Source organism: Leucoraja erinacea, chromosome 29 (genome assembly GCF_028641065.1).
Source record: "Leucoraja erinacea ecotype New England chromosome 29, Leri_hhj_1, whole genome shotgun sequence".
In the NCBI taxonomy this organism is placed as follows: domain Eukaryota; kingdom Metazoa; phylum Chordata; class Chondrichthyes; order Rajiformes; family Rajidae; genus Leucoraja; species Leucoraja erinaceus.
The window spans coordinates 13,307,570-13,334,188 of NC_073405.1; the positions used below are offsets into that span (position 1 = coordinate 13,307,570).

A 26,619-nucleotide genomic window follows, 5' to 3' on the forward strand; every position below is an offset into this window, starting at 1 on the left:
CGTCGCTGGGAAGCTTAACGTCGTTGCTGACTCCTTGTCCCACCCCGCCATTCCCTCCATTTCGGCCCTCGACCACGGCGTTGACTACTGCGAGCTAACAGCAGCGCAACGGGCAGATACCGGTATGCCTACCACACCGCCAGTACTGGCCTTCGGCTAGCCGAAGTGCCTTGTGGTTCGGCCAGTACCGTGGTCCTGTGCGACGTCTCCACGGGGGCACGCCCGCCCGGTCATCCCCGTTATTTGGAGACGGCGGGTTTTCGACGCTATTCATGACCTGGCCCATACGTGCGACGTCTGCCCTCTTGGCAACTAAGTTCGTCTAGCACGGGCTCTGCAAGCAGGTAGCTGCCTGGGCCCGCGCCTGTATCCCGTGTCAGAACTCCAAGATACAGCGGCACATACGGCCGCCGGTGCAGGAGTTTGTGGTCCCCGAGCGAAGGTTCCTGCACGTCCATGTGGACCTGGTGGGTCCCTTGCCACAGTCCTGCGGCGCCATGCACCTGCTCACCATCGTCGACCGTTCTACGCGGTGGCCGGAGGCAATCCCACTTTCGGATACCTCCGTCGAGGCCTGTGCCCGGGCTATGGCGGCCCACTGGATCGCCAGGTTTGGGGTGTGCTCCGACATCTCCACGGACCAAGGTGCCCAGTTCACCTCTTCCTTGTGGTCGGCCCTGGCGCAGCCCTTGGTTGCACCACACGACCGCCTACCACCCGCAAGCTAATGGGCTGGTTGAAAGGTTCGACTTACGGGTCCGGACTGGGTGGACCAACTGACCTGGGTCCTCCTTGGCATCCGCACTATGCCTAAAGAGGATTTGGCTGCTTCCTCGGCCGAGCTCGTGTATGGCTCGCCACGTTCACGTTGGACGTGGGTTGGTGGGAGGAATTCGTCTCCGTCGGCCGTCTAAAGTCCGCCCACGTGGATGTGGACAAGCCCGGTGGTCGTTGCTGCATCGTGACGTAGAGGTCATCTGCTGGCCATTTTGTCCGTACTGAGTACCCTTTCCAACTCCACGGTGCCTGTTGCGTTTTCGCCCGCTCCAGGTTTTGTTTCACTGGCCCCCCGTGTTATGCCCATTCCACTTTCGCGGTCCTCGTGTCCTCCCAGCCTTGTTTTGCCGGCACCTCGTGTTACGCCCGCTCCGCTTTCGCGAACAACGCGTTCCGGTCGTCTCATCCGGGTCCCTGCTCGGTTCCGTACCTCGGGTTCTGGGGGGTGGCCCTCTAGTGGCACCTGCTGGTGCCCACAAGTAATTGAACCCTGCGGTCAGGTGCTTCAGTTGCATGACTATGGGGAGGGGTTGGTGTTCACACGCTTTCTGGGCGATGCCCCTTCAGTCGTTCTCGACCATCGTTGTGGTTTGACTTTTGTATTGGCTGTGTTGTGTTACTCTGTTGATTTAATCATTTTGTTAATAAAACAGATTTTGGAAATTGACTCTCGTCTCAACCCGCCAAAAACTAAACTAAAAACTAAGTTAGGACTGTTCAAGGATAAAGGAGGGAATTTGTGCCAGTAGTCTGGGGATGTGGGCAAAAATGGTCACAATTCTGTCTTTTAATTTTACATCAGTTCATATAATAGGAACCTACACTTGTAAATGTTAATATTAATTGCCAGAAGGGGTGGTTGGAAATATTCACCGTTCCTTTCTACTCACATCCTTAAATTTGTTGCAGCCTAACTCAATCTTATTGGTTGAATATCTGTGATCAAGTTTCGTACCTTGCCACAATACTCAACTTTTCACCACTCAAAAGCCTCATCTTTTCTAATTTAAGTGGATATCTGGATCAAAGTACAGTAATCCATAGGTTATATGTGTTTGAATTGCAAGTGTCCACTGATTTACAGAATAGTCAATATTCTGGAGGACCGGGACTTGAATTGCAACTTTGAGATTTTCAATTAATTGTATGGGTGCTGACATCGGAAAGTGGTATCCAATTAACAACAGGATTTTTATTTCCAAAGTTTGCTGTAAAAGGGTGATAACATTAAAGCATTTGAAAGAGTGTTCATGGGGGAAAAAAGTAAAGAACTAAAATGTTTAAAGTGTTATTGGTATACCAGGATTAAAATTTACAAAAGCTTTGCTTGAAAATATGTTTTTCCGTTTGAATATATTTGCAATGATCCGTAGAGGTAATGTAAACAATAGAACAGTAGAACTTAGCAGGAGAAATTTCTATTTCAAAAATACCATAAATTATATGCATTTTTTGGTATCTAGATGCTGCCTCACCCGTTGAATTTCTCCAGCATTTTTGTCTACCTTCGATTTTCCAGCATCTGCAGTTCCTTCCTAAACATAAATTATAGGTTATAGGTTATAAGTTTTAGTTTTTCACAATGCAGGTGTCCCCAGCAAGGCCAGCACTAATCGCCCATTGCTAATAGCCCTTGAAATGGTGGTAGAAAGCCATCATCTTGAACCACTTTGATCTTTTTTGCAAAATTGACTATTTTCTTGTGAAAATGCTGGTGGATAGAGTTTTTCAGAATTTAGACAGAACATAATGAAATCATAATGAAGCATTGAGAGGAACATTCAAATAATCCAAGCAAGTGTGAAGTGCTGCAGAAGGGGAAATATATACAATTAATGGCAAAAGTTCCTTTCCAGCATTATGTACAGAGGAATCTTGGGGTCCAAGTCCAAAACTCCCTGAAAATGCAACAAAAGTAGACTGAGGTAAAGAAAGCATATGGTATATTACACTTAATTGGTCAGGGCAGTGAGTATTTGAGTCAGGAAAACATGATGCAGCATTGTAGGACTTTGGTTAGACTGCATTTGGGGTATTGCATACAGTTCTGGTTCCCCCAATGCAGGAATGATGTGAAAACTTTGGAAAGAGTGCAGAGGAGGTTTACTTGAATGATCAAAGACACAAAGTGTGGGAGTAACTAAGCTGGTCAGGCATCATCTCTGGAGAACGAGGATCGGTGACATTTTGGTTTGACACCTTCTTCAGACTCAGACTAACGGAATTATACTTGGATTAATGGCAGGGCGGATGAGGATTGTTTTCTCTGGAATGCCGAACATTGAGGGAAGCTCTGAGGGAGAAATATATAAAATTAGGAGGGGCATAGATAAGGTAGACAGTCAGAACCTTTCCAGAAGCCTGTTCCTGTGCGGTACTGCTGTATGTTCTCATGGATTTAACCTGCACCTACTACCATTGCCTTTCTTGGTGGTTGAGGTCATGTTTTGGAGAATTTAGTTTAACAATGAGCTGTAAATGATGACATTCATAAGGGCCTTGTTTCTCAGGGCCTTGTACTGCATTCATAAGGGCCTTCTACCAGGAATGTAATTATGTGTGCCTCAATATTATCTTTTAGCATCAAAGAGCACAGATCTCCAGGTTGAGATTTTCCTCATGTCCAGTCTGGATTCTTTATTTATTAACTCTGGGCTTGTTAAATGTGGAACTCATTAGCAAGTCCAGGCTAGCATCACTTAAATCCTCCCCTCTTGTGAGAAGAACCTTGGACCCCTCAAAAACTCTACGGAGATTGCAATAGGTAACACTTTTCTTTAGCCAGGTACTCTTAACATCACCATTTTGTGAAGGCACAAGCCCACAGGTATTTTAAACTAGAGCGCAGAAAACTGTAGCAAAGATTTTCAGAATCACTGCCTTCAAGCAAATCTATTAACCTCTTGTTCTTTCTGTAGGTATGATATTTGCATCTATAAGAACAAACCATGTGGAACTCTAGGTAAGATTCCATCCTATTTAATTTAGGCATAAATCTATTTGTTTTACAATCTTCCCATTTTCCTTAAAGTAATACTGTTATGGTAGGATGCTATATAAAACCCTTAAGAGATGTGACAGAGAACATCAATCTTAAAAACACTTCAGTTAAATTAATGGTAGACAAAAATGCTGGAGAAACTCAGCGGGTGAGGTCGCATCTATGGAGCAAAAGAAATAGACTGAAGAAGTGTTTCAACCCGAAACGTCGCCTATTTCCTTCGTTCCATAGATGCTGCCTCACCCGTTGAGTTCCTCCAGCATTTTTGTCTATCTTCGATCTTCCAGTATCTGCAGTTCCTTCTTAAACATCAGTTAGATTAATGTTAACTGATCGAGATTGGTGAAAAGCACTCTCATTTGGGTTTGCAAACATGTATGCACTGCATGAATTCAGACTGCAGGATCTCCCTTCAGCAAAATTGTAATTGTGGTCAAAAATGTTATGCAAATCCAAAATCTTCTTTAAAGATTTTGATGAGGATGTAACTAGTAGAGTGCATAAGGGAGAACCAGTGGATGTGTTATATCTGGACTTTCAGAAGGCTTTCGACAAGGTCCCACATAAGAGATTAGTATAAAAACTTAAAGCACACGGTATTGGAGGTTCAGTATTGATGTGGATAGAGAACTAGCTGGCAGACAGGAAGCAAAGAGTAGGAGTAAACGGGTCCTTTTCACAATGGCAGGTAGTGACTAGTGGGGTACCGCAAGGCTCAGTGCTGGGACCCCAGCTATTAACAATATATATTAATGATTTGGACGAGGGAATTAAATGCAACATCTCCAAATTTGCGGATGACACGAAGCTGGGGGGCAGTGTTAGCTGTGTGGAGGATGCTAGGAGGCTGCAAGGTGACTTGGATAGGCTGGGTGAGTGGGCAAATGCATGGCAGATGTAGTATAATGTGGATAAATGTGAGGTTATCCACTTTGGTGGCAAAAACAGGAAAGTAGACTATTATCTGAATGGTGGCCGATTAGGAAAGGGGGAGATGCAACGAGACCTGGGTGTCATGGTACACCAGTCATTAAAAGTAGGCATGCAGGTGCAGCAGGCAGTGAAGAAGGCGAATGGTATGTTAGCATTCATAGCAAAAGGATTTGAGTATAGGAGCAGGGAGGTTCTACTGCAGTTGTACAGGGTCTTGGTGAGACCACACCTGGAGTATTGCGTACAGTTTTGGTCTCCTAATCTGAGGAAGGACATTCTTGCCATAGAGGAAGTACAGAGAAGGTTCACCAGACTGATTCCTGGGATGTCAGGACTTTCATATGAAGAAAGACTGGATAGACTCGGTTTGTACTCGCTAGAATTTAGAAGATTGAGGGAGGATCTTATAGAAACTTAAGTGGTTGGACAGGCTAGATGCAAGAAGATTGTTCCCGATGTGGGGAAGTCCAGAACAAGGGGTCACAGTTTAAGGATAAGGGGGAAATCTTTTAGGACCGAGATGAGGAAAACTTTTTTCACACAGAGAGTGGTGAATCTCTGGAATTCTCTGCAACAGAAGGTAGTTGAGGGCAGTTCATTGGCTAAATTTAAGAGGGAGTTAGATGTGGCCCTTGTGGCTAAAGGGATCAGGGGGTATGGAGAGAAGGCAGGTACAGGATACTGAGTTGGATGATCAGCCATGATCATATTGAATGGTGGTGCAGGCTCGAAGGGCCGAATGGCCTACTCCTACACCTATTTTCTATGTTTCTATGAGGGGGAGAGACCCTGTGACTGGATCTCCATAAGAATTTTCACCTCTCTCATTGACTTCATAAAAATGCATCTGTGATTTCATGGTGACCAGATCAACCACACATTAAACTTGGCATCGAGCGTGCGGTGCTGGCTCGAAGGGCCGAATGGTCACCTCCTGCACCTATTTTCTATTTATCTATGTTCATGAAGTTATATCAATCATCAGATAGACTTAATATTCCATGAACAATGCTTTTAATATCATGATGATTGTTAATATATACCAATCTTCACAATCAGGATGTGTCCATTTTATATGGAGTTTCATTTCATATTCCATTTTATTTTAGAAGATTTGAAAAATTACATATATAAGTTAATACATTTTTGTTTTGCATAATGTGGAATTCATAAAATGTATTCATATGGTGAGTGTAAATGGTTTTCTGAAGATGTAGAGTCCTTGCACTTGACCTTATCTCAGGGAATGAGAATGAGCAAATGATTGAAGGAACTGTGGAGGATACAAATATCTGTATCTTTGGATACAGTGATATTAGTTTAGTAAGCTACAAGGTGGTCATGGCAAAAGATACTTTGGTCCTCAATATATATGGGCAACGACGTATGCTGTATGTACAGACGAATATTCTCTTGTGTAAGTTTGGTGCGTGTACAGATGTGGTGAGGATGTCGTTATTTAGAGCATATTGCACACCTCTTTATACTGCGCACCTGTGGTCAAACTATGGAAAGACAAGTTTGCAGAGACAAAAGGGGGACTATAATGATGCCATGAGAACACTACTAAGGAAACTTAGATGGTATAGTGCTGATAACATGTTTGTGGCTGCAGGAGTCAGTAATTTAGAAGCTATCCTAAGAAATCATATGTATAAATTAATTTGCAGTATAAATGACTCTAAAATGTAATTATTGTGGCCTTGTCAAACATAAGGTCGTAGCACTACATGCTACGAATCCCAGCTGTGGAGACATGGTATCGCTGTCTCGTTGTAGGACATTGATCATTCTTTTTTATTCTGGATTTTAATTCATGTATTGTGTTTTTTTAATATATAATTTATGATGCTTTATGATATACTAAGTGATATACTAAGATTTTACATGTATTTTATGATGTTTTTATATGCATTGTATTTTTATGTAATGTTGTCCCTTGTCTGGACCTTGAGTCCGAAATAAAGTTTATTATTATTATTATATTGCCCAAAATAGAGGTAAGGTTGTAGCCTGAGAGCAGTTGGCAGGGGGAAAACAATATTTCATAGGTGCGAGTTGTTTAAAAAACAAGATAGTAGGAGTTCAGAATCTGCCTATCTTTAAGGGTAAAAGACAGGGAAGTCCCTAAAAGTTTAGGGAACCCTTGGATATAGAGTCAAAGAGTCATACAGCATGGAACAAGGCCTTTCGGCCCAACTTGCCTATGCTGACCAAGATGCTCATCTGCCTTTTTGGCCCATATTCTTCTAAACCTTTTCTATTATTATATGTTATTATAGAACTGAAATTGAAGCATTCTGAAACAAATATGAAACAATCTTACTTGGATGACCTGAAATTAAAGCATATTAGTTAGTTACCTAATTGTAGCTAATTACAAAATTCAATTACTAGATCTAAACTTCTATCCATTTCTTAAGAAAAGATTAACATTTTTAAATAGCCTAAGTGCCCAAATAACATTCACACAAGAATTCACAATATAACATGATTTTTAAATCTCATTGTCATTAATTTATGGGCCAAATGGAAGGAATTTAATGTTTAATTCCCGTAAATTAATGGCCATTTAAATCATCTTGCGAGTGGGTTTTTGTGGAACGCGATCGATTGAAACGTTGCGGTTGCAGTGAATTTGAACCCCATATCGGCAGGAAAAACACTACCGGTTCGTATGGGGCCAAAATCACATTTTCGCCAAGGAAATTTTGATTAAAGTCAACCTAAGAAGCAAGTTTATATGTAAAATAAACGACTTACCTTATGTTTTGTCCCCTACATGAGATCCGTCCCGTTGTCGGCGTTGACAGCGTTAGAAGTCGCTTTTTTATTTTACTCCAGCGATTAAATTGTCCCGCGATTTTTTTTTAAACTTCCGAGAACGGAAGTCGAAACGATTTTTCAGCATCAGCTAGCAGCCACGAGAAAATATATTTCGGACAGGCAGGAGAAAACGGCATTTTAATCCTGCCCCCCCCCCCCTTTAAAGGCGCCAGAGTTGCGCATACGGCCAGTGGCAGAACTGCAGCGCTGCTGAAGGAGTGTCTGTGGAGTGGGTGTGGGTGGGTGTGTGTAGGTATGTGGGTGGGTATTTGTGGGTGTGGGTGTGGGTGGGTGTGTGTGTGTGGATGTGGGAGTGTGTGAGTAGGTGTGGGTGGGTGTTGGTGAGTGGTGGTGGGTGTGTGTGAGTGGGTATGGGTGGAAGTGTGTGGGTGGGAGTGTGTCGGTGGGAGTGTGTTAGTAGATGTGGGTGGATGTGTGTGGGTATGTGTCAGTGGGAGTGGGTGTGTGGGTTTGTGTGAGTGTGTGTGTGTGGGTGGGAGTGGGTGGGTGAGTGTGGGTGTTGGTGAGTGAGTGAGTGAGTGAGTGAGTGAGTGAGTGAGTGAGTGAGTGAGTGAGTGAGTGAGTACGTGTATGTGAATGGGTGGATGAGTGAGTGAGTGTGTGTGTGAAGGCCCAGAGCTGCGGGAGAGTCAGGGCGAGTTGGTACCGGGCCGGCACCTTTGTTAAAATACATAATTACCGTATTTTTCTTTACTTGCTTGATAATTATATTTCAGGATAATTAGTGGCTGCATCCGTGCAATATTTTGTCATATTATTAAATTAAGTATTATATGTTTTATTGTACCAGCTATACACTGGGATGTAGTGATAGGCTATAATCTTGTTTGACCCTCTTGGGAGACTAGCCCGCCCCCTCAAGCAAAACCTGAAATGACGATGCTGTTTGACAGCTCCGGCACCTAAAAAGTTAGCCCTGCAACACTGACCTTCGCTGAGCCGGCCTGAACCTACCCGATCCCCCAATTACTGGACACTTTAATTCTCCTTCCCATTCCTCCACAGACTTTTCTGTCCTAGGTCTCCTCCATTGAGTGAGGCTAAATGCAAATTGGTGGAACAGCATCTCATATTTCACTTGGGCAGCTTACAGCCCAGTGGTATGAATATTGATTTATCTCACTTCAGGTAACCCCGGCATTCCCCCTCTCTCAATCCCTCCCCCACCCAAATCGCACTAGCTTCTAATTTTCACCCTACAAACAGTTTACAATGGCCTGTTTCCTTTATCATCATTACTTTTTTGCATATCTTTCTTTCATTATTCTTTATCTCTCAACATCACCGTCTATTTCTTAATTTCCCTTATCTTTAACCAGTCTGAAGAAGGGTCTCGACCCGAAACGTCACCCACTCCTTTTCTGCAAAGATGCTGCCTGTCCCGCTGCCTGTCCAGCTTTTTGTGTATATCTTGGTCCTGGATAGTCCATTGTGTTTTTGAGAAAGTGCAATACTAATTCAATAACAGGATCAGAGGCTTCACATATAACGGAATAGTTATTGCCACATTACAGAATGATTAAATTGTTTTTCAGTGCAGAACATTCTTTCAGCCCTAGTATTTTAAACTTTTCTTATTATGTTCAACATATGGTAATATAATGTCACAAACAATAAGATGAGATACTCATTTAAGGAAACAATAAAGCTCGTTTTATTGATTTAATTATTTAACCATTTTAGTTTTTACTTTGTATGAACACCATGGAATGTGGGCTTGCCTGAGAAGTTCATCATGTTAATACCAGTTCTAATTGGTGACCTGCCTTCTTCAATGGTTGGCATAATCTGTGAATTTCATGATGACAGGTGCTGATGTTTCCATCTGCCTGCTAACCTTGTTCTTCTCGATGGTGGATGTAGGTTTTGAGAAAAGAAAATCTTCCTGCAATGCCATGGTGCAGTTATTTGTCATGGGGATACTTTATGCAGTGCCATAAAGATTCTTGCATATTTAGAAGTGCACTCATTCAGCATGTGAATTTCAACATTCTCACGATTTTCTGCCTTGTACACGTGAAATGGCTTTTGAGAATCAGCAAGTGACTCGCTCATCATGAATACACAGTCACAAATCTGCTGTATGCTCTGCAGCTCTTATGTAACCGGTTCAATTACATTTTAAGTGGCCGTTCAGTCAGAACTTTTAGGTTATTGAAACTGTAGGAGCGGATCATACTATTTCTGTTGAAAGTCAAGAAGGCAAAATCGCTGGAAATGCATAATAGGTCAGACAGAATCTGTAGAGAAAAAAAAGGTTAATATTTCAGATTGAAGACTTGTTGTAAGAATGCATTGCAATATTCTGAAAATTTTACAAATCCTAATAGTACTGTCATACAGCAAGAGATGTGTCATGCAATGTAATAAATATCTAATCGTTGAGCAGTGCAGAAGATTTAAATGTTTTGATGCTTTCTGTTGAGGGGGAAACCAGAAAAATTAGGATTAATCTTTTTGAATCAAGACCATCATACAACTGATGAATACAGTTGATGTGGGTATTATTTTGTTTTCAAATTGCATTTGGTGGCCTTGAAATTCTTCAAAATGCAAAGTGGTCTCGACGAGGCAATAATTGGAAAAGTAGGATAATCACTGAGGACAAGTACGTAATTGTTATATGGTTATATGGTTAAGTAGGTACCAAGAGCCAATCTGGAGATTATTTTCTCAGACTCCCTTTTGGTACCCAGATGTTCTCTGCCTTGTAACTCATGCTGGAACAGAACTCAAGCCTCCTGTTAACAGTTTGTAGCTATTACTGAAGGACAAAGAAGGAGGTGATTTTTTTTTTAGATTCTTCCTACTTAAAGAGAACTGAAGGTTATCGAATAGTATGTAGTTTATCACACACTATCTATTCATACCATTATTTGGAATAAAGATACAACTACATTAAATCTAATTTACATGGCAGGTTATAGGACAGCATTATCTCTTTTAGTTCTGCCTAAACTGATGTAGCGAATAACTTTGAATATATCCTGGTTTCAAACAAATTGAACCAACAGTTATAAATATACAGAAAAACACACACATCTTGCTTAACCTGATGGACAATATGATAATAGACTTTATTTTCTAAGTCAGTTTTGTGACATTTAATTGTTTTACATTTTTTAATCATCATTAAGTTTCTATGCCTTTACATTTTTGCTTGGTAAGCGAGAATATTGTAAAGTGACTTTTCGTAGATTTTTTATTTTAATATAAGCAAGCTGGCTTTTTTTTTTTTTTTTTTTTTGATTATGTGTCAAATATTATGAAGTACTTAACATAGCTTACCTTTTCAACATCAGCTTCCATTGAAAGGCTGATTTGCTGATGCCAATGTTTGACTTCATCCTTATTTGTCTGAGCTAAGTAAACAATCCTGTTACAGGTCTAGCTCCTGTGGGTGGCATGTGTGAACCAGAAAGGAGTTGCAGTATCAATGAGGATATAGGCCTGGCAACATCATTTACTATCGCTCATGAAATTGGTCACAAGTAAGAGGCATTTTATTATCGTAGGTAATATCTTCTTTATCTTAAACTTAAAGCCAAATTTATAATTAATTTGTATTTGTGGTATGTTTTGGTAATCAATTGTATATCTTTCTCCAGGAAAATTAGACAGCTGAAATCAACCTTTGCAAATCATCAATTTGAGGCAGGCAAGAATAACACAATTTGGATAGAATTAATCCATTCTTGTTAACCTCTTTGCTCGGTAGTCATGTTATTGAGTTGCAATATTCTTTCTTGAACAAAAATTCTTATATTTTGTGAAAATTGGTACAACAGCCCTCTCTTCCATCAAGTTTTGCTTTGATGTCAGATAGTCGTGCTCACTCAACTGGAATTTAGCTCTTCTGTGTTTAGAAGCTTAGTGGTGCTGGTGAAATCGAGACTGGACATTGGTGAACAGGCTGTTGGTGAGTGAATGCTGATTGACAGCATTGGTGAAAACAGCTTCCATCGGTTTGCTGTCGATTGGCCAATTATGAGCTGGGTTGACTTTAATTCCAATAAACACATTTGTGCTTGTATTTCAGCTAAGAAACCACAATCTGTTCCTGATCCAAGAAACTGTTCCTGATCCAAGTGGTATCTACATTATGAAAGCAGTTCGAAATAAGAAATTACAATTATTTTAAAAAGTAATTAAAAAGTTCAATAATTTGACCAAAATGAATTTTGAAAATTCAATCTTGAATTTGTTTTAAATATTGGCATAAAGTCAAAACAGTATTTTACCTTTACAATTCATTCTGATTCACGAAATATCACAAAACTTCACATGCTTATAAAGATGTGGTTTTAAACTCCAACTGTGGAGTGAAAAATTATCTGTTCAAAGTTCAAGCCTTTGATTTTGAAGCAAATACTTGACTATTGCCCCTATACTTAATCTTATGTGGCAATCAAATAACTATTTAAAATAATGGCAACAGCAAACATTGTATTTAGTTGTTCCGATTCCATTTCAACCATCTACACAACAGCATTTTTTAATGCATATTTGCAAGACTGCAGAGCCAATTCTAGTCTCCTTGTGTAAACATCAGTCAGACAAGTTGAACCAGATTATAAATCTTGATTCAGTTTCATTAGTATCTTGCAAGGTGTATGTAGCTTAAAATATAGTTTGAGTTGGAATCTCTTATGTTAGTTGGCAAGTGTTATGTACTTTTGCAGGTCATATAGTCCTTTTTGCAAGGCAAGGGCTAGAGTCTATAAAAAGGCAGACCTTACAGGAATCATCTGGCAGACATAAAAATCCTGCACCAACCTGAACCTGCTATGCCACACTCACCTTTAACAATCAATTCACATCAGGATCCTGGAAATAGTTGATCACTTGCCACAGCTTGGAAGCTATCTCTTGATGAAATCAGTCATCAAAGGCAAAATGCACCCATCTCCAGTGAGTTAACATAGGCTTTGGCTGGCTGAAGAGAAATGTGTTTAAAGACCTACAATTCAAAACCTGGCTCCAGCCTTAGTTTACTGAAGAACAGACAACCTGAATTTGCTTCAGATAGATACATGGTCAATCTGTTGCAAGCACCTCAGAGCATGAGACTCAGCACAAATCCTATTTCTGTAAAACCTTTCAAATTTATTTGTAGGGTAAATGAACTAATATCGACATCCACTCCCAGGACAATAGCCCCAACATTAGGGTCTGGTGATGCTCATCCTAGATGCCTGACATCAGATTGCTGAATTAAGTGCACTACTTAAGAGGCTGAATGGGGTAATGTTTAAAGGAGATGTGTGCAGCAGGTTATTTACACAAAGAGTGGTGAGTTCCTGGAATGCACTTCCAAAAATGGTGGTGGAGGCTGATGTGACAGTGACATTTAAGAGGTTTTTAAATAGGCATATAGATATGCAGGAAAAGGAGTGATTTGGTTAACATGAAGGATGTTGAGAATGGACATTGTGGGTTGAAAGGCGTCTCATGTGCTGACATCCAGGAAGACCGAGAAAACATTTCAGGGACATTCTGAAAGTCTCCTGACAAATTTGTCACAAACCCAAGGTACTTGTATGAAGGGGAAGATGATAAAGAGGTATGATAATACAATACAATACAATAATGCTTTATTAACCAACATATGAGGAATTTCATTTGCCAAGTCAGTCATACAAGTAAAACAACAGAACACACAAAATACATTTTAACATAAACATCCGCTACAGTGACTCCTCCACAATCCTCACTGTGATGGAAGGTGAAAAAAAAAGTTAAATCTGTTCTCCAGCGGTCGGGTGCCTCGAGCCTTCCATTGACGGGACAGTCTTACTCCTGTAGCCGGTGGTCGGGTCCTCCGTGTCGGGGGGCGATCGAGCTCCTGAATCGGGGGGAATCTCAGCTCCCCGCGATGAGCTATCTGACCCTGGGTAGGGGCTTGTCGAACCTTCTGCGTTAATGGAGCTCCCGACATCTACGGTCTTCACCCGAGACTGCGAGCTCTCGATGGTAAAGTCCGCAGGCCGCGGTTGCAGCGATCCCAGGCGAGGGATCGGCTCCAATGATAGGTCCACATCCCGCGGTGGGGCTCAAAGTCAGACCTGAGCAAGGCCCCAGCTCCACGATGTTAGGTCGCAGAACAACCGGAGATACGACCCGCATCTCCGGCAGGGTAAGAGATTGAAAAAAAGTTTCCCCCGACCCCCTACCCCCTAACCCTCCCCCCCCCCCCCCCCCCCCCCCCCCCCCCCCACCCCCAACAAACCAGAGAATATTTTTAAAACTCACTAAAAATAACAAGAAAAGACGAAAAAATAGACAGACTATTGACGAGGCTGCCAAATGTGCTGCGCCCCTGGTGGGACGATTGACCATTTAGGAATGAGATTAAAGCAAAAAGTAGTAAACAACTAATATTAAATCACTTGGTGTAAATTAGTAATAAATCCGTTTTTCTTCTGAGTTCTTTAAATTATTGTGGATTATTTGCAGCAATGGATGTTAAAAAGTTATAAACAGGCAGATCAATAGGAAGAAAAATAGAAGGAAAAAAACATGGTATGTCTGGGCTTATTTACAAGGTCATAAGGAATAGGAGTAGAATTAGGCCATTCGGCCCATCGCCTTTTCCGCCATTCAATCATGGCTGATCTATCTCTCCCTTCTAACCCCATTCTTCTGCCTTCTCCCCATAACCTATAACACCTGTACTAATCAAGAATCTATCTATCTCTTTCTTAAAAATATCCACTGACTTGGCCTCCACAGCCTTCGGTGGCAAAGAATTCCACAGATTCACCACCCTCCTACTAAATAAATTTCTCCTCATCTCCTTCCTAATCCTTTAATTCTGAGGCTATGATCTCTAGTCCGAAACTCTCCCACTAGTGGAAATATCCTCTCCTATCCAAGCCGTTCCACCCTATCCAAGCCTTTCACTATTCTGTATGTTTCAATTAGGTCCCCCATCATTCTTCTAAACTCCAGCGAGTATAGTGGCGACAATCGCTCATCATAGGTTATGCTACTCATTCCTGGGACCATTCTTGTAAACATCCTCTGGACCGTCTCCACAGCCAGCACATCCTTTCTCAGATATGGTGTCCAAAATAGCTCACAATATTCCAAATGCGGCCTTACCAGTGCCTTATAGAGCCTCAATATTATATCCCTGTTTTTGTATACAGGCCCTCTTGAAATAAATGCTAGCGTTGAGTTTGCTATCCTTTACAACCGATTCGACTTGCTGATTAACTTTTTGTGAATCCTGCTCCAGCACTCCCAAGTCCTTTTGCACCTCCGATTTCTGGAATCTCACCCCATTTAGAGAATACGCCTTTATTCCTACTACCAAAATGCATGACTTCACATTTTGCTACACTACATTCCATCTGCCACTTCTCTGCCCACTCTCCCAACATGTCTAAGTCCTTCTGCAGAGTCCCTGCTTTCTCTACACTACCTGCCGCTCCACCTATTTTCGTATCATCCGCAAACTGCCACAAAGCCTTCAATCCCCTCATCCAAATCATTAATATACAATGTGAGGAGCAGCGGCCCCAGCACCGACCCTTGCGGCACTACACTAGTCACTGGCAGCCACCCAGAAAAAGCCCCCTTTCTTGCCACTCTTTGTCCTCTGCCATCCATGCTATTATCTGTCCTTTAATACTGTGGGCTCTCATCTTCCTAAACAGCCTAATGTGTAGCATCTTATCAAAGGCTTTCTGAAAATCATTGATATACTGAAAATTTGTTGACATACTGAATTTGGAAGGATGATTATTAACTCAGAGAAGAAAAGGATGATGAGCTTTTCTTGGTGATGGCAAAACGGACAGATTGATGCTAGCTTTGTTTTCATTGCTGTTATGTAGGTTTTTCTGATGCTAAATAAGTATTGTAGTATTCAACAGTGGCCGAATCTTATTGTAGTGTCCCTATATCCATCCATACTGTAATAATATTGTACTGCTGCTAAAGTGTTGTGATTACTATATGAAATTAATGTGCATTTGTGTGATCCTTGTAAGTGTATTGGATATTGATTACCATGGACATCTTTAAGGACTCATGATGGTTCAGAAGCACTTTCAATGCCGTTTCTCAATTATAATCAGTTAATTAACAGATATTAACTTAATAGAGACACAAGGAAATGCAGATGCTGGTTTACCAAAAAAGACAAAAAGTGCTGGAGTAAATCAGCAGGTCGTGCAGCATCTCTGGAGAACATAAATAGATGATGTTCCATGTCCCAACCCAAACATTGCCTATTCATGATCTCCAGAGGTGCTGCCTGACCCACTGAGTTACTGCAATACTTGGTATATTTCTTATATTAAATCAATGTTGTACATGAATGTGGAAGAGCAGTACTTTTATGAAAATCAAGACCTCTTTCCGGCAGTTAGTTCTTGGAAAAAGATGAAATTGTTTCCTTTGGCAAACAATGTTACAATCTTATGCTTAATACTTGTGCAATACTCATGTCTTCTTGGCAGTTTGAATTGAGCCTGAAGTTAAACAAAGTGGGCTTAGGGCTGCAGTGACCTTTGCAGAATCTAGAAGTGTTGTGCCTGCTCTGGAGTTTGACTGCTGTCCAAATTGTACTCAGACCTCAAATAAAAAGGAATAAATTCTGCAATCATGGGGAAAGTAACTATTTCAATTGTCCCTGCTTCGTTCCTTTAAGTGCTGCATCAACAGCTTTGCAAAAGCTTCTTGGATGTGTTGCAGGCCATATACACTGCATTACTTCTGTTTAAACAACAAAAGCAAGCACAATCTCTTCCAACTGATTGTCATTGAGTGGCCATCTTTGAAATCTTGACTTCATTTAGGCCACTGATTACTCATAAGGCTGTTGACAAGCCAAAGTGATTTTAGATCTAAATGACCGTTGCCAGCTAACATCATTAAGTGTCATCTCCTAATGGCAAGCTTATAAAGACCATTGGCATTCAGCTAATTCAGGATCCTTGCATCAAAATGATGGAAGTTAAACGAAATAGAGAGTACACCTTTCTGAAATTTTTGAAAATTTTAGGTTGTGAGTTTATCTAATGATGAACAAACCTTTTCAATCAATGCTATGGGCAATCCATCAATTCAAGAATAATTTATATCACTGCACAAGATTCACCAGTATATGAATAGACGAGGACTGATTTGGGATAGTCAGCACAGCTTTGTGCTTTGGAAACCATGTCTTGCAAATCACACCATCTCAGACACTAACCTCATGAATCTATGTTGTATGTGTGTTCAGCATATCTTTTCCATTTCTCCAGAGATGGAAAAGATATGCCTGACCCACTGAGTTACTCCAGTTTTTTTGTGTCTATCTTCGGTGTAAACCAGAATCTGTTGTTCCTTGCTGCAGTTGATAATAGATAATTAGAACAGTACTATTGTCTGAATTATGTTTTTGGTAATGCGTGCAGTGCAAATTTTAAAGTTCCAAAGTTGTGGATACTCGGCACCTTGATCGCTTATGTACAAATTTCTATGAAACTGTAGGTGAGAAATTAATTTGAAAATGTTCTGAATATTGGTCACCTTTGAGGCATGAAATGTAAAGCAGAATCCAATTCCTTATGCCAATGACTGATATTTTGGCCTCACAGGTGAGGAAGATATCACAGGTAAGGTATATATCACAGGCCGGAAACCGTTTTTTTTTAAACTACTCATATGCGCTACATATTGGCTGTTGATGTCGCTGATGGCTAGGTATCGGTGGTTGGACATGTTCTTTGTGAGCATTTGCATCAGATGGCTTGGCTATTCTATTTGTAATGGATAAAATGAGTCATCTCCCGAGAGGATTTTTTCCATCTGTAGTCAAGGCGACCTACATTGCTATATCATACTTTGTGTATCTGCACATTACCATACAGAATTGACAAATCGGCATCTCTGATATCAGTTGGCTTACTTAGCAAATGTTTTGGAAGAATACTTGTCATTTGTGTTCCAAGTTTACATGACAACAGGCTAGCTATGACTACCAGTTGTGAAAGGAAGCACAGCATTCAGCCACTTGCACGTTGTATGGTTTGAACCTGTGCGGTGTTACTGAAAGTCCAGCAGGAACTGGATGACAGATGTTCATGCATCTGATGTAATGATCCATCATTGAACTCTATGTCCAAAGTTAGCATTGGATCAGAATAACTCATTTAAATGGAGCTTCCCAGCCAAAATGCAAAGGTTAGGTTAAGTTATTTATGTATGATTTTTTTAAACACATTTTATAAATATATTAATATTTCTTTATGTTTTAATGTTTAAAATCAATTTTGCAATTGTATTTGAAATTATTGAAATAAATGTTAACAATTCTATGTAACTTCATCAGTTAGTTTAGTTCAGAAATGCAGCGAAGAAACAGGCCCTTCGGCCCACCGAATCCGCACTGACCAGCGATCCCCGCACACTAACACTATCCTACACACACTGGGGACAATTTACAATTATACCAGCCAATTGTCCTACAAACCTGTACGTCTTTGGGGTGTGGGAGGAAACTGGAAATCCCAGAGAAAACACATGCATGTCACGGGGAAAACGTACAAACTCCGTGCAGACAAGCGCCCGTAGTCAGGATCGAATCCAGGTCTCTAGCACTGTTAGGCAGATGTGCCAACTTGTCGTCCAGAGGCATTTTAAAATGCCTACAAAATATTAATACACCAAGGAGAGTATAATGACTAAGTCCAGGTGATGGACTGAATCAAGTGTGATTTAGCTTAATATTGTACTATTTATTTGAGGTATAAAACATAGTGGAACTTCCACAGAGTGCTGAACCAACTATTTTGGTTAATTGATACTGAAAAGGAACTGTTTAGCGTGTTCAATGGGTTCATGCTGTTTGACCTAAAAAGCCATTTTTAAGCACTTGGACATTTTCATAATTAAAACAGTTAACGTATTCTCAATTAATTTATATTTACAAGGATATAACGTGTAGACAATTATTTAACTCCATTATCAATATGTCACTAACATGTGATCCAATCTGATGTGAAAGATTGAAGTGGGCCACGAGTTGTCAAGCAAAGAATTCTTTATTCGTAATACACAGTACAGCTCCCAAAACTACAACGAGAGGCACGGGCCTTCCCGACCCTATATATACCCCAGGAGAGCCCCGAGACCCATGCCTCCCGCCAAACCAAGTCACGTGACCCAACCCCTAGAGCCAAGGGTTCGTACCACGCGTGGATAACGAACAGGGCGTGCGGGATTGGCGGGCCGCAGAACACCAGCGTTGTTGGTGGAAGCACGACTTCTTACCGGCTTCTCCCGGAGCAAGAGACTCAGCTGAGCCCACGGTGCGCGCTGCATTAGGTCACTGTGCCTTCCAAGGCGCAGTCGACACCGGATCGAGCGAATCTCCGCCCTGCCGCTTGGCCAGCCACAGCTTGTCGGTGCGTTCCGCTAGCTGCAGGGGTTCATCGAAACTCACCCCTGAGAGGAGCAGGCAGATATCGTCGAGCAACTGCTCTAGGAAGGCGTATTCAAAAAACAGGCAGGGCCAGTGGCCGTCCATGAGCGTGAGTATTTCGCTCATGAGGACCGATGGCTTACGGTCGCCGAGCCCGCCCATGTGGAGGATCCGCGCCGCACGCTCCAGGCAGCTGAGCCCGAAGGTGCGGAGAAGCAGCGCCTTGAGGCCTTCGTATTTTTGTGGCACTGGCTGCTCGCGCAGGTAAGGCACCTACCGACCGGCCGTCTCCTGGTCGAGCGCAACGACCACATAGAAGTAGCGGGTGTCGTTGGCTGTTATCCTGCGGACGTGGAATTGAGTATCGGCCTGCTGGAATCACACCTGGGGCTGCGAGGTCCAGAAGACCAGCAGCTTAAGTGCAACCGCGTTTTGTTGGGCCTGGTCTGCGGCAAAGGCGGGTTGAGCGCTGGCGGCGTCCATTATTGTGATCCAAAAATGCCTATTTTGGACCGTCGGGGTCACCAATGAAACGGGACACGAGTTGTCAAGTAAGGAATTCTTTATTCGTAATACATAGTGCAGCTCCTAAAACCACAACGAGGGGCACGGGCGTTCCCGACCCTATATATACCCCAGGGGAGCCCCGTGACCCGCGCCTCCCGCCAAACCAAGTCACGTGACCCAACCCCTAGAGCCGAGGGTTTGCACCACGCATGGCTAACCACCAGGGGCCGCCACAAGGTCATTAATGCACCTCTCAATGGCTGTCCAGTGACACAAAACTGACAAAGTGATCAATATCTTAAAAAGAAGCTACCATTTCCATTCCATTGTATTGATGGACATCCAGAAATGGTCAACAGTGGGAGTCTGTATTAGCACCAGACATTTTCACTAACGGGAAATTAATGCAAGTTTTTTGAAATTCATCTGTGCCAGGAGCGATGAAGAATTAGAGGAGACAAGTAAAACAACAAACCTACTGAATGCTTTCTCACCTTCTGCCATTTCTGTCTCAGTCAAAAGAAAATACGTGTTTTTTTCCATCCGAATGACACTGCCTCCAGGAGGAACTCCATATTTTCTGAGAGTTATTGAGTCATAAAGCACAGAGACAGGCCTTTCAGCAATGAGACCAGTCATCAAACACTAATCCCATATTACTCTCCCCACAGTCCTATCAACTCTTTCCAGACTCTACCATTGATCTACATGCAAGGGATAATTGACAGCATGTTTTTGGGATCTGGGAGAAAAGCAGAGCAGTAAGAGAGCATGCAAATGCCATGCCCCAAGCACCAGAGGTCATGTTCATACCTGGGCCACTGGAACAGTGAGATTGTCATCTTCTGTGAATGGTAACCTACTCATGATCGTCTCCTTTGGAACCAGTCAAGAATTTTGCTTATTGTCCACATTTTATTGACACCCAGCCAAAATAAGTAAAATCCATCATAAATCAGGTCCAAAATTGCTCTGGAAAATCTTGGGGAGCACAGCCGGAACACTTTGCTTGCACTGGCAACATTCAGATTATTGCTCCATGCCATTGCAGATGTGTAAATAAACACCACTATGAGAATGATGAAAGGTAGTGTTTTAGTTCACTGGAACCAAGAACCTCATATATTTTTCTACTTTGCCCTGCCCGCCATTGTGTTGCAGGAGATAATAACATGTTTATGGATAACACCAACCTTCCTTTTCTCAAAACTTTGGAAAAGCCCTCCAAGAAAATATTTAAATTTGGATCAACTGTTCTGAGAAACAACTGTTGATTTTCACACGGCCAGTATCAACACGAAATGAAACTGAATCATGGGATACATGGAGCATGAACGAATATCAACTCGGCACTCATCTAACAGCACAGTTCCTGGTTTAATTCTCCCTCAAACAAACTACGTCCATAGAAATCAGAAAAATGTCAGAGGCATTTTTAACTAATATTATACATTGAGATTTTTTTAACTTGGGGCTTTCTATTACTAGATAATGTTGCATCTGAACATTAACAACAGACAAAATAAATACAGACCTGTTGGAACCAAACTGAAGAACCATTTTTCCATTATATTGTGCTCCATGTGCTTCCAGGAATATAACATACTTGTTAACTAATAATTTAGTCCCGTGCCAAGGCTATTTAACATTGCACAAATTTTAGAAATTTAATGATTAATCCCATAATTGTTTCTGATGAGTTTCCTTTTATCAGCAATGTTGGAACCTTATGCTGATTGTAAATTATTTCTTCGAGAACTGGACTTCCAAATAACTCCTATCAATGGAGTAGTTTCATGTTCATGGACCATGTTATGAGGGCTCCTTAAGATCACAGTGGGTCAAACACTGCTCTTATTTTCTGTTTTAGAATTCATTTTATACCACATTTTTTAATTCGAATCAAGGATATATCATCAGCCATTAGTCCAGGACCAGCCACATTGAGGCTAAGGCCAAGAAAGTACATCAATGCCTCTACTTCAGCATGCCCAAACAACTCTCACGTGATTCTACAGATGTGCCATAGAAAGCATTTAATCGGGATGTATCACAGCCTGGATGGGGAACAGCTCCATCCAGGACCGCAAGAAATTGCTGAGTTGTGGACGTAGTTGAGACCGTCACGCAGACCAACTTCCCTTCCATTGACTACATCTACACTCAGGCTACCTTGCTGCGCCAGCAAAGTAAAGGACCAGTCTCACCCTGGGTCAGTCCCTCTTCTCCCCTCTCCCATCAGGCAAGAGTACAGAAGTCTGAAAACGCATCCCTTCAGATTCAGGGTCGGTTTCTTCCCAGCTGTTATCAGGCAACTGAACGGTCCTCCCATCAGCTAGAGTGCGATCCTGGCCTAACATTTGAAGCCTTTGATCTATCTTGCACTAGACTTTATCTTGCGCTAAATGTTGTACCTTGTATCCTTATCTGTGCACTGTGGACAGTTTGACTGTATTCGTGTATAGTCTTTTTGACTGTATAGCAAGCAAACAAAAGCTTTTCACTGTACCTCGGTATATTATTTAGTTTATTGTCACATATATGTGACAATAGTAAAATAAAATGAACTAAATAATGAGGTATGGACTCAGTGGTCCTGGTATGTCATTAATGACTTGGTGTCATTTTATCACACCGTGTATGGCATCACCCAATGATGGTGTAAGAGGCATTTTGCTGAATTGGATTGATAGCATTTTTTCTAAGACGTATCTGGGTAATTTTGTACATTGAAGAGTAGATGTTGTACATACATTGTACCTGTTCTGGAACAGACAGGAGATTTCTGGAGAACAAGGGCTAATGCAGATAAAAGGTACACAAAAATGCTGGCGAAACTCAGCGGGTGCAGCAGCATCCTTCGCTCCATAGATGCTGCTGCACCCGCTGAGTTTCTCCGGCATTTTTGTGTACCTTCGATTTCCCAGCATCTGTAGTTCCTTCTTAAACACTAATGTAGATAAACATAGCTGCTGATTCATGTACAACAAATTCCCAAAACAATAAGCAAATAAAAATAAATGACTAATTATTTACGTTTTGTTGAGACATAAATATCTCCCAGGATCATGAGAACATATCCTAGTGGTACCTTGGAACTTTTCACTTGCACATTCAATCCTAAATATTTTGCTCTTTGGAGTCCCTGTTTGTGTTTGATCTTCAAGTACGAGTTCAAGTGAAACTGAAATAAGCTAGAAGTCCAGTGTACCAAATTTCAATCCATTTTTCTCCCTATTGTTGCCAGGAAACTTTGCAAATGTATACATCAAGAATAAAGTAATTAAAAAGATTAATACTTTTGTGTATTTGCCATGTAATGGATATCCAGATATCTGATTTTACTGATCTTTATTCCTTTTTCAGTTTTGGAATGAATCATGATGGAGTTGGAAACTCCTGTGGTCCAAGAGGTCAGGAAGCAGCAAAGTTGATGGCTGCTCATATCACAGTGAAAACTAATCCTTTCATCTGGTCAACATGCAGCAGGGATTACATCACCAGCTTCTTGGAGTAAGGAGTCAGAAAATAGGGTAACACTTAAAAGCAAATATTAAACAGGTGTCTGTCAGGGTCCATGCTGTGTTCAAATGCTAAATGGAACAGCTAATTCAATTGTAGTTCACTTATTAAGTTATGTCTTTGCCTTTATATAAAAAGTACATTTTGAATTGGAGCACAAAATGCCTAAGTAATTCAGCGGGTCAGGCAGCATAGAGAAACAAGCATCTGCATGACGGTGGTGCACATGGATAGGTGATATTTTGGTTCAGGGCCCATCTTCAGACTGATTCAGAAGATCATAAGACCGAAAAATATGTGCAGGAGTAGGCCATTCGGCCCTTCAAGCCATTCAATATGATCTTGGCTGATCATCTAAAATTAGTACCCTGTTCCTGCTTTTTCCCCATATCCCTTAATCCCTTTAGCCTTAAGAGCCAAATCTAATTCTCTCTTGAAAACATCCAGTGAATTGGCCTCCACTGCATTCTGTGCCAGAGAATTCCACAGATTCAAAACTCTCAGGGTCAAGAGGTTTTTCCTCATCTCAGTCCTAAATGGCCTACCCCTTATTTTTAAACTGCGACCCCTGGTTCTGGGCTCCCGTAACATCAGGAACAATTTTCATGCATCTAACTTGTCAAATTCTTTAAGAATCTAATATGTTTCCATAAGATACCCAATCATCCTTCTAAATTCCAGTGAATACATGCCCAGTCGGCCCATTTTTACTCATAGGTCAGTCCCGCCACCCCAGGAATTAACCTGGTGAACCTATGCTGCACTCCCTCAATAGCAATAATGTCCTTCCTCAAATTAGGAGACCAAAATTGCACACGATACTCCAGGTGCGGTCTTACAAGGGCCCTGTACAACTGCAATAGGACCTCCTTGCTCCTAAACACAAATCCTCTCGCAATGTAGATCATTAGCTTTCTTCACTGTCTGTTGTATCTGCATGCTTACTTTCAGTGACTGATAGGAGCAGAAATCAGGCCATTCGGCCCATTGTCTGTTCCGACATTCAATTGGCTGATCTATTTTTCCCTCCCAACCTGATTCTCTGCCTTCACCCCGTATCTTTGACACCCTTACTAATCAAGAACCTATCAATCTTTGCTTTAAAAATATAACCATATAACAATTACAGCACGGAAACAGGCCATCTCGGCCCTACAAGTCCGTGCCGAACACTTATTTTCCCCTAGTCCCATCTACCTGCACTCAGACCATAACCCTACAAACCCTTCCCATCCATGTACCTATCCAATTTATTTTTAAATGATAAAATCGAACCTGCCTCCACCACTTCCACTGGAAGCTCATTCCACACAGCCACCACTCTCTGAGTAAAGAAGTTTCCCCTCGTGTTACCCCTAAACTTCTGTCCCTTAATTCTGGTCATGTCCTCTTGTTTGAATCTTCCCTACTCTCAATGGGAAAAGCTTATCCACGTCAACTCTGTCTATCCCTCTCATCATTTTAAAGACCTCTATCAAGTCCCCCCTTAACCTTCTGCGCTCCAAAGAATAAAGACCTAACTTATTCAACCTTTCTCTGTAACTTAGTTTCTGAAACCCAGGCAACATTCTAGTAAATCTCCTCTGTACTCTCTCTATTTTGTTGACATCCTTCCTATAATTGGGCGACCAAAATTGTACACCATACTCCAGAATTGGTCTCACCAATGCCTTGTACAATTTTAACATTACATCCCAACTTCTATACTCAATGTTCTGATTTATAAAGGCTAGCACACCAAAAGCTTTCTTTACAACCCTATCTACATGAGATTCCACCTTCAGAGAACTATGCACAGTTATTCCTAGATCCCTCTGTTCAACTGCATTCCTCAATTCGCTACCATTTACCATGTACGTCCTATTTTCATTTGTCCTGCCAAGATGTAGCACCTCACACTTATCAGCATTAAACTTCATCTGCAATCTTTCAGCCCATTCTTCCAAATGGCCTAAATCTCTCTGTAGACTTTGGAAATCTACTTCATTATCCACAACACCACCTATCTTAGTATTATCTGCATACTTATCCAATTTACTAATTACTAATCCAATTTACCACACCATCATCCCGATCATTGATGTACATGACAAACAACAGTGGACCCAACACAGATCCCTGAGGCTAGTCACCGGCCTCCAACCTGACAAACAGCCATCCACCATTACTATCTGGCATCCCCCCTTCAGCCACTGTTGAATCCATCTTGCTACTCCTGCATTAATACCCAACAATTGAACCTTCTTAACCAACCTTCCATGAGGAACCTTGTCAAAGGCCTTACTAAAGTCCATATAGACAACATCCACTGCTTTACTCTCATCAATTTCCCTAGTAACCTCTTCAAAAAATTCAAGAAGATTAGTCAAACGACCTTCCAGGCACAAATCCATGTTGAATGCCTAAAGACTTGGCCCACACCACAATTTGTGGTGATGAATTCCACAGATACATCACCCTCTCGTTAAAGAAATTCCTCCATCTCCATTGTAAAGGTACATCCGTTTATTCTGAGGCTGTGCCCTCTGGTCCTAGACTCTCCCACTACTGGAAACATCCTCTCCACATTCATTCTGTCCAGGCTTTCATTATTTATTAAGTCTCAATAAGATGCCCAGTCATCCTTCTAAACTCCAGTCCCAAACAGGCCCAGAACTGTACGACCAGTACCTCATAAAGCCTCAGCATGACATCCTTATTTTTATATTCTGGTCCTCTACTACTGACTCATCCTGCAAATTAACCTTTTGGGAATTCTACACCATCACTCCCAAGTTCCTCTGAGCCTCCAATTTCTGAAGCCTCCAACCATTTAGCAAATAGTCTACACCTTTATTCATTTTACCAGAATGCGTCCTATGGCTTTGCTATGCTGTATTCTATTTGTAGAATTTGTAGTCCTTATGTAGACTCCCTGTATCCTCAACCCTACCTGCCCCATTACCTATCTTCATACCATTCACAAAATTGACCACAAAGCCATCAATTTAATCGTCTAGATAATTAATATTTAATTTGAAAAGTAGCAGACCCAACAGCAACCCCTACGGAGCACCACTAGTCACTGCCCAAAAACCAGAATAGGTCTACTTTATAACCATCTTTGTCTCCGCCTGTCATCCAATCTTCTGGAATCACTCCACAATCTGTACGGACTTTGTACATTCTCACTGTGACCTGCATGGATTTTCTCCGTGATCTTCGGTTTTCTTCCCACGCTACAAAGACGTACAGGTTTGCAGGTTAAATGGCTTGGTATGAATGTAAAATTGTCCCTGGTGTGTGTGGGGTAGTGTTAATGTGCGGGGATCACTAGTCTTGGGCAGACTCAGTGGGAATAAGGGCGTTTCTGCTTTGTATATCTAAATTAAACTAAACAACAAATCCAGAATTCCCTTACCCCTAATGGGCTTCATCATGAGCTGCTCTAAAAACCATCTCATAGGCACTCTTAGGATTCAGTATGAAACTGATTTTCCCAGTTTTCCTGTATATTGAAATCCCAAGACCACTGTACCCATTGCTTTTATTACATGCCTTTTCTCTCTCCTCATGTAATTTGTACCTTATTTCCTGGTTACTATTTATTTGGAGGTCAGTATATAACTCCAAT

At 41.6% G+C, this 26,619-nt stretch overlaps 1 protein-coding gene across 1 annotated transcript in view; it reads left to right on the forward strand.

The window, feature by feature from the left end:
• LOC129711184 (A disintegrin and metalloproteinase with thrombospondin motifs 6-like) overlaps positions 1–26,619 on the forward strand; it is a 187,662-nt gene that overhangs the window by 95,229 nt on the left and 65,814 nt on the right. Inside the window, exons 8-10 of the mRNA XM_055658645.1 lie at positions 3,696–3,739; positions 10,944–11,049; positions 22,851–22,997. Of these exons, the coding sequence (XP_055514620.1) occupies positions 3,696–3,739; positions 10,944–11,049; positions 22,851–22,997 (297 nt within the window). The remainder of the gene's footprint in view (positions 1–3,695; positions 3,740–10,943; positions 11,050–22,850; positions 22,998–26,619) is intronic.